General features: G+C 48.8%; 1 protein-coding gene across 1 annotated transcript; it reads right to left on the bottom strand.

The window, feature by feature from the left end:
* Positions 1 to 3325: 3325 nt before the first annotated feature.
* Positions 3326 to 8043, bottom strand: LOC123164425 (potassium transporter 10). The gene is made up of 9 exons (XM_044581894.1): positions 7597 to 8043; positions 6893 to 7451; positions 6716 to 6769; positions 5600 to 5860; positions 5468 to 5520; positions 5271 to 5394; positions 4913 to 5167; positions 4411 to 4817; positions 3326 to 4307 (listed from the first exon to the last, which is right to left on the bottom strand). Exons 1-9 carry the CDS (start codon positions 7660 to 7662, stop codon positions 3603 to 3605), a joined length of 2484 nt encoding a protein of 827 aa, XP_044437829.1. The 5' UTR covers positions 7663 to 8043; the 3' UTR covers positions 3326 to 3602.
* Positions 8044 to 9139: the final 1096 nt, after the last annotated feature.

Genomic DNA, 9139 nt, shown 5'->3' with positions numbered 1-9139 from the left:
AATATAACCTTTCCGGGTCATCCTACCTGTAGCCAGCTACTTCAACTCCATCGGCAAATCCTGATTGACCCGCCAAACTCTTAACGATCAATCTTTTACAGCGTATTCGACCAAAGATCCTGAGCTTGTTAAGTTTCAAATGGCGGTTTGTCATGTGAGAGCACGGCTTACAGATAGTCAGGATAGATCCAGGCTTCATAAGCCGCCTTCCTTGAAACTTGGATAAATCGGCCTGTGATGTATGTTGTTACTCTGACCCCCGCGTACTCCTGATAAGTCTATAAAGCAAGACCTGACTTTATCTGGGTTCAAATGTCGATTGGGTATTGTGAGTCGGGCTCACGGAAAGCACGTACCTTCAAGTGGCTCAGGCTAGTTTCATTGAAGTATTTTGTCATCATACACATACATCATCATACATTGCATCATGCACATACATCATCATACATTGCATCATCATTACATCATCATAGCATGCATCATATATGTATAGATATACTGGTTTATATTGCAGGAACCGGTTTTCAAACCAGATTATATTATTCAAATCTTCAATAGCCAACATGGTTGGAGTTTTATTATGGTTGTCAATAACCAGTATTATGATTGAGGTTTTCAAAGTCGCTTTAGTGCAATGCCTATTATTTTATCAATGGGTATGATTTATTTTACAATGGAGGGAATAGTCCCGAGTCGCTATAGGCGTACGACCCGGCACTTGGGGGCTACATTATTCACATTGAGATTAAATTAAATATGCAAGTCCCATGTCACTGCCAGCATGCACCATGGCACTTGGGGGCTAATGCAAAGTCATTTTTTGTTCACCTTATTGAAGACCCGACTCATCACATTGTAATGAGCCGGCCCTTGGGGGCTACCAATTTCTCCTGTCAAAAGTTCAAGTATATATAATGTCCCAGCTTAGTATTATCTTACTTAGCCGGCCCTTGGGGGCTACACTGGTTGAAGTTTTTACGAGCATAAGGCAATTTCAAGTCCCAGGTTGCTGCAAGCATGACAACCCGGCACTTGGGGGCTACATATGTGGAATACTCAGTTCTGACTAGCGATTGAGATGAACAACATGGATTTCTTCAAAGTGGTAATATTTATTGAAGCAAGTTAAGTCATCACTTTGCTCTGCTCAAGACTTGGGGGCTATAGGTAATATGGATATGAGGGAGAGAAATCTTCAAAATTCTCAATTTTGACCCGACATCGGCAACAATTATGACTCGGCATCATCTGTTTATAACCCGACAATTTTGGTAATCATAAACCGGCAGGTTCTACATCTTTAAGCCGGCTGAAAATCAGATGAGTATTTTAAGACCAATATTTTTAAGCATTGGGAGCTGAGTCAAATGAATTATTCCTCACAATTTTTCTCTATGAGAAACCAACATCAGCAAATTGATTATGAAGTTGGCTTATTGACCCGGATTTTCTAGAAGAAGGAAATGACAGGGACTTAAGGATGTTCACGTGCCGGCTTACAAGAATATTTAACCCGGAGCATAAATCCAAATTAAACTAGGGGCTAATGTCGGGGATATACCCCGCGGTATGACCCGGCCAGAGATATGACCCGGCAGGGACTTGGTGTTTCATTGGTAAGCCAGCAGATGTTAAGCCGGCAGATGGTAAGTCAGATCGTAAGCCGGCAGATGGTAAGCCGACAGATGTTAAGCCGGCAGATTAAGCCAGATGTTAAGTCAGATGGTAAGCCGGCAAATGTTAAGCCAGATTTTTAAGTCAGATGGTAAGCCGACAGATGTTAAGCCGGCAGATGTTAAGCCAGATGTTTAAGTCCGATTGTGACAGAGTCGCCTGGGGTTAATAAGCCCAAAACGTTAAGAAGCCCATGGAGAGAAGCCCGTGATGAGAAGTCAGAATAGTTTAAGTCTTAGTCCGAGGTGGACTCTACATGTAACCCGCCCCTTCAACTTATATAAGGAGGGGCATGGCACCCCAAGAGGGACAAGTGGAATAATCGTTAAGTCTAGACACAACTAGGAGAGCCAGAGATACGGCAACTCCATCATGATGATAATGAGACCTAGCCACAAACAGCATGTAGGGTTGTTACCGGATGATGTTTCCCGGGGCCCGAAGCTGTCTAAATCTTTGTCTTGCGTGTTGCGTTTCTCGATTCCGATCAACCCCTCTCAAGTTACTACATAAATGCGCTGGCCTCACGACTAAGTCCTTCCATGAGGACATCTGCCGTGACACTTCCACGACAACACTCATACGTTGTTGGATGACAACTACAGTTCCGCGTACGTGGCAACTAGGTAAACACACATGGCAACTATGATTCGTTGCTAAACGGGAACTGCAGTTGCGTGTACGTGGCAAACAGGGTAAACACACATGGCAACTGTGATTAACCATACATGACAACTATGGTTGAACCACACGTGGCAACTAGGTAAATACACATGGCAACTATTGTTTGACCATATGTGGCAAGTAGTTAATCACACACGGCAACTGTGGTTTGATTACACGTGGCAACTACCATAAATTAGGCGTGGCAACTATAGTTAACCAAAACAGAGAGAGTTGCCATGCTTTTACAATTGTATTTGCCATCCCGGATAACTACACCCGCCATCCCGAATGGCAACTAAATCGTCATCCCGCGGGTACCTAACGTAGCTGCGCCAGGACATGTGGGCATATTTGCTTTGTGTCACACGCGCGAGGTGAGGACAAGTAGTACTTGTTGATCATGTGGCACGAAGTAGCTGCGGCCACACGTGTGGGCAATTCTAATGTTCGCCCACACAGCCCGTGTGGGCTGCCTCCTGCTCACATCATACACAGTGTGTGAACGGATATCTAGTATGCCACACGTGTGGGCGTTATCAGGACCTGATTGAAAGGAGAGAGAGAGAGTAGAGGGGGACCTAGCTCCCCCACTTTGTCTACAATTTACCGGAAACAGATGTCCAGACCTCTCCGCGTGGGTCCTCATTGGATGGCAGAAATTAACAAAAGTGATCCAGACAACATATACCGGAGCTTTGCAAGTCTCCTTTAGAGATGCCCTTGCAACCCAAATCCCTAGAGTGAACGGTGCTTGTTGTCGGATTTCAAATAGCGACGCACAGGAGGATAGGGACCATCCGATCTGGAATCAACGTCGAACACGTCACGGCCTTGGCGCAAAGTGGTACGGTGCAGTGTAGACAGTTGGATTGAAGGTCGACTGCTGTGGAAGAAAGTAACACGACGAACCGCTACGCAGCTAACTGAAAATTTTAGACACTTGCAGGGATCAAGATTCAGATATCTTGACAGCTACTCGAGTCCATGGCCTACAGAAATCACAGATTCTGGATTTCTGCTGGTCTTTTCAATCCGCAGTACAACTTCTCTGGCCCTCGCAGCCTCTCTAATGGCGCCCGTCTTTGTGCTACTACTTACAGGTTGAAGAAGGAAGAGGCACAAGAAAACCAAGGCTACATACATGTACACCAAAAACTCATACATGTCCAGATCTAGCATATACAGCTGAAAATTCGTCTCATTTTCCATCTTCTTCTAGCTTTATCTTCTTCCTATAGTCTTCGGAGCTCCATCAGATCAGCTCAGACATAGTATATCATGCCGACCTCGAGGGTGGAGGCGTGCGGGACGGTGACGGCGTAGTTGGGGCCCCGGCTGTTCCTCCGCAGGAAGTCGTAGCCGAAGTTGATCACCAGCCGCCGGAGGAAGCTGGACCCGGTCTTGGCCTTGACGTAGCAGTGGCCCAGGATGAAGGCCATGCCGGCCTCCCGCGCGTCCGTCAGCTCCCGCAGCTCCTCCTCCACGCCGGCGTTCGGCCGCGGGGTCGACGCCGGCAGCACGAACCTCACCCTCTTCCGGACGCCCGTCGCCGGCGCCGGCGTTGGTGTTGGCGACGGCGACGGCGACTGTATCTCCCTCTCCCCCCTGGCGGCGCGCGAGGGCCCGACGGTGCTCTCCGACGCCGCCGCGCCGCCAAGGCCCTCGTCCTCCAGCATGCGCATCCTGCCGGAGGCCACGACCGTCATCCGCTCCTCGTCCCTGTCGACCACGCCCGGCGTCAAGCCGTTGGCCTTGGAGGCGCCGCCCCCTGATCGGATGAACTCGGCGACGCTGCACACGAGGTCCTTCTCGAACTCTTGGTCGTCCATCTGCACGTCGTGGTACCCGTACCGGACGATGCACCGGTAGATCCTGTACTCCTTCGGCCCGATCCTTCCGACCAGGAACCGCTCGTTCGGCGAGACGTGCGGGATCGGGACGTTCTTGATGCACATGAAGATGAGCACCTGCTCATCACCAACATCAGGAAATGATGGATGTCAACACACTTCTGAATGTCTGAACAAGGTAAGCCTGTCAAGCTTCAGAAGAAGAGGAACTTGCAAATACCTGATGGAATGCAGGCAGATTGGTGACAAAATGGGAGAAGATGGCAGGGATGCCGCTGTCGAGCTCGGTGTGTATGAGGCCGATGCCGCGGACACGGACGATGCCGAGGTTTGGGCTGAGGCCAAGGAGCCAGTTGATGGAGACCTTGTTCTGAAGATCGAACTCGTACTTCTTGATGGTGCCATAGTGCCAGATGCACATTACCATCATGAAGACAAAGGCGAGGACGATGGGGACCCAGGCTCCTTCCCTGAACTTGATGAGCGCCGCCGAGAAGTACAGCGCCTCGATGGTGCCGAAGAACACGATGAACCCGATTGCCAGGAATATGCTCTTGTGCCAGCACAGGACTATCACCAGCGACATCAGACATGTGGTGACCAGCATGACGGTTATAACAGCCAACCCTGTTTTACAGAAAATATCAGCACATTATCATTCATATGTATAGGGTCAGTTTAACAGGGGATAAGGTAATCTAAGGCTTATTAACATGGTGTACCTGATGCATTGCCCAAGTGTTTTGTGTCTCTGAAACCAATGGTTACAGCTAAGCACAGTATCATCAGGATCCAGTTGATCTCTGGAATGTATATCTGCCCGTGTACTTGGGCGGAGGTGTGCACGATCTTCACCCGGGGAAAGCAGCCTAGGGAAGTGCACTGCTTGATCATCGAAAATGTGCCGGTGATAACAGCTTGGCTGCCGACAACTGCCGCGAGAATGGCAATTGCCAGAACTGGCCATCTAATTACCTCTGAAAATGACAAAAATGCAGACATTTTAAAACACAGCACAAGGAGAACAACAATTTAATACTATTCTCGCCTCTGGCAAAAGATCTGAGGAACATGACTTGCCTGGCACAGACACGTAGAATCCGACCCTGTAGTCACCTTCCAGGATATGATGCTTAGACAGATAAGCAGCTTGGCCCATGTATGCAAGGATCAATGATGGGTAAACCATGCAAGTAAAAGCAATCTGCATCCAGGAAACTGTTATCAGAGACAAATTATTCGCCAGTAAAATGAGCATGCAGCAGCCATTTCTTCACCTGTATCGACAACTGATTGAAATGCCCCAGATCGGCGAACATCGCTTCAGATCCTGAAAGAGAAAAGCACTTAATATTAGAGGTCATGATCCACAGATCAAGGCACTGAAAAATGGTTGCTGAGCATTTTACCTGTAACACAAAGCAGTATTCCCCCCAGTGACATCCAGCCTCCTCTCTGTGTTTTCTTCAAGAACTTGTACATGTAATAAGGAGATAATGCTTGATACACATGAGGCTCCCATTTCACAATGTTGTAAACACCAATCATGCTTATGCATAGAAGCCAGGCGATCACGATCGGGGCGAAAATGAATCCCACCCGGTGCGTGCCATAGTGTTGCAGCGCAAACAGGCACACCAGTATGAAGCAAGCAAGAGGCAACTCCACATCTGCAGAATCACAATGGCAAGCTACTATTAGAAATGAGTTGTAAATATAGCAGAACAAATCCACAACAACAACAACAAAAAGAATCAGCATAAAGGGCAGTGCACACATGTGCAGGCATAAACCAAGTCTACAAAGGCTAAATTATTGGTATGGAGAAGAAAAACGAAGTTCCTATGCTCTGAATTCCGGAATTCTCTTCAGCATATGTTCCGCTTTTCAAGATACCATATTTGTGCCGACGCTCATTTCTTCCTTGAACGGCAAATTGAACTAAACAAGCATAGCATTGTAGATGATGGCCATATCTAACTCCAACTACATTTCCAACACCATTAGCACACGGAAAGTACCGTTAGTTGGAGCTATGAGTGGTGAGGAAACTAGTCCATTTTTCCTGCTCATAAGTCATAACAACTGTTAGGCATGCGATGACTAGTGACAGTAGTCCCTTATTTGGTACCCACACATCCCTGTCTGTGATCATGCTCAGTTTCCCGAAACTGAACTGAAGTACTGCACACACACTGCTACATCTTGGCACGCAACTGATCATCTGAGTTGGCTAAGCCAATTCGTTCATGTCCTTGCAGTTAACTTTCACCATCCACTGTTTGATTCGTCCGGTTTTACCGCCGACAGCCCGGATCGGCGGATCGCCACATTATCTACCATTGCTAGGTAAAACTTTCAGGTAAAAAGCAGTGGTTGGAGTAAAATTAGTGATCTAACAGGGAAGCAATTCCACAACTGTTCAGACCTTGACTCAAGAAACAGTAATAGGGAAGACAAATCTGCCTTCTTCTGAATCCAAAGCAATAGAGAGAAAGAGGGCCTGGCCATGATTGGATCCTTACATTTGTGATGCCCCTTCTCCATGGACAGCTCCAGCCCGGATACCGCGGAGAAAACTGCAGAAACAGACCCACGATCTCCAAATCAGCAATCCAAATAAACAGTCCAAAAATAGTAGTACTCCACTGTTGGATCCGAATTAAGAGCATCTTGTGTGGCGATTTGGCAAGAAGACGCACCGGAGATGGCCGGCGTGAGGACGCCGTCGCCGATGACCATGCAGGTGCCGACGAGCGCGAGCACGAGCAGGACCCGCTGCAGCACCTTGTGGCGCTCCAGCACCCGCCTGACGCTGGCGGCGGCGCCCCCACCGCGCCCGCCCAGCGCGTCGGCATTGTCATACTCGAGGTACTTCTTGGCGGTGGCGCCGGCGGCGTCGGAGAACTGGTCCTCGTCCCCGGGCTCTGCGCCGCGGCCCGGCGGGAGGAGCGCGGCGCGGGCGTGGCGGCAGAGGAGGGAGTAGAGCGCGAAGGTGCCGCCCTCGCCGTTGTCGTCGGCGCGGAGCACGACGCAGACGTACTTGAGGAGCGGCACGAGGGTGAGCGTCCAGAAGACGAAGGAGAGCACGCCCAGGATCTCCTCGTTGGTCTCCGAGTGCTGGATGTCGTCCGCGAACGCCGCCTTGTACACGTACAGCGGCGACGTGCTCAGGTCGCCGTACACCACCCCGAGGCTCTGGTACGCCAGGCTCAGCGTCATCCGCCACGGCAGCCGCTTCCTCCCCTCTCCCCGCCTCCCCTGCCGCAGACCCAAAACGCGTGACAAACATCAGAAACGAAAACAAATAAAAAGCACATTCAACCAAGACGATGGCCGGCAAGTTTGGCCTGGCCATCGATCGAAGATTTCAAGAACCACCAGAACGCAACTCCGGCGGCCATACCGTGCTCTCCGGCGGAGTGCCCGGGGCAGCAGCGGCCTCAGGGTCCATGGTAGGGGCGCTCTTCATCCGCTCCCCCTCCACCGCTCGATCGGCCCTGTTTGTGCACGCTCGGAAGTGTATGTACTGCCTTGCGGGGAGTTGGGAGTTGGTGCTGCCGGGACGTTCTTGAATTCTCGGAGTGTGCAGAAACCGGCAGGAGACGGGAATGGGGGTGGGAGGATTAGGTGGGATATATCTGGAGCCCTCGAGGTTTTTTACGGGAGGTCAAAGGAGCAGGTTCGACGGGAGGCGGCACAGCATTGGCGTGAGCCGCCTGCGGAGGCAGGGCCAGGCAAGCAAGCAGAGGAGGCGGAGCACGGGGCGAGGGGAGGGCGGAACTGTGGAAGGAGACGAGAAGCAGGGAATCAACGGGGGACTAGAATATGGGGGCGAGGGTGGTAGTGGGGCAGGAGGAGCAAAACCGCAAAAAAGCCATGGCAAAAGCTGCGGTTTTCCCCTTTGCTTTTGGTGAGGAATAAATGGAACTCGCTTGCGCCTAGTTGTTGTTTTTCGACGTGGCCGGCTCCCCCCTCATCCTCTGCGGATGCTCCGTGTGGCCTACTAAGGATTCTTCAACATTAATGTGAAAATGTTAAGCATTGTAACATTAATGTTAAGTGTGGCTGCAAAAAATAAGTGAAAATGGACAGGAGATGTGTTCAACATTAATGTGGACTGTAACTTTGGCAGGAATTTATAGAAGATGTCCATAAGCATTTATTGGGTGAATTTATGATTTTATTACATGCAAGAAGTAGTGCAGGGATCAGTTTCTAAATGTAGAGGTTACATGCGAGAAGTAGTTTTGCATGCTTATGTGCGGTTGCGCGCTAGTACTATAGTTGGCTAGAAGCTTAGCGATTTTGAGTGGTGCGATAACGGTAGCTCAGTTCACTCACATGCCTACACCAGATGAGAGATTGGGAGATGTTACATGGCTGCTTTTGTTTATGGCTGGAAGCATGTACTAGTCATGTGAGGTTGATGTTCCATTTGTAGATTAGTATTCTAAGGTACACAGACAGTCAATCATACTGCAATTAGTGCACTAAACTACGATTCAAATTATTGTTAGTTTATGCTACTCGAGATGTTGGCTCTAAGAGCATCCAGACCCTATTTTAGGAATGTTAAAAGGGGAGCATTCATCCTTCAAAGTTAATGAGGGAAAGATATGTACTCCTGAAATATTGCCATCTCAGTTAATCATACTCTAGAAATAGTCGTGCCTACAAACTCAAACCATCAAAACTCAACCGTTTTTAAAATATTAATAGATGGTTCGTACTGATGCAGATCCACTAAACTGTCGCTCAGGTCATTAAAAAACAACGAGTTAAATTGACTAGATAGGTAAGATGCGGATGAAAACCACATTAAATCTTAAGGTACATTTTGTGTCGTATGTGCGCATGTAATTTTTTTTAACACCTCAATGGCGTGCTTTTGTAGGTCAAAACAAAATTTTGTGACATTAACATTTTTATAATTTGTCGGGCCTGTG

Source organism: Triticum aestivum, chromosome 7D, assembly GCF_018294505.1.
Source record: "Triticum aestivum cultivar Chinese Spring chromosome 7D, IWGSC CS RefSeq v2.1, whole genome shotgun sequence".
Taxonomy (NCBI): domain Eukaryota; kingdom Viridiplantae; phylum Streptophyta; class Magnoliopsida; order Poales; family Poaceae; genus Triticum; species Triticum aestivum.
The sequence above is the reverse complement of the archived record's forward strand: the minus strand, read 5'-3'. Positions and strand labels throughout refer to the sequence as shown.

Coding starts and splice junctions, on each gene's coding strand:
- LOC123164425 (XM_044581894.1), bottom strand. CDS start 7,662: ATGAAGAGCGCCCCTACCATGGACCCTGAGGCCGCTGCTGCCCCGGGC. Junction 6,770..6,892: donor CCTCACGCCGGCCATCTCCG/GTGCGTCTTCTT, acceptor CTGTTTCTGCAG/TTTTCTCCGCGGTATCCGGG. Junction 4,308..4,410: donor ATCTGCCTGCATTCCATCAG/GTATTTGCAAGT, acceptor GGTGATGAGCAG/GTGCTCATCTTCATGTGCAT.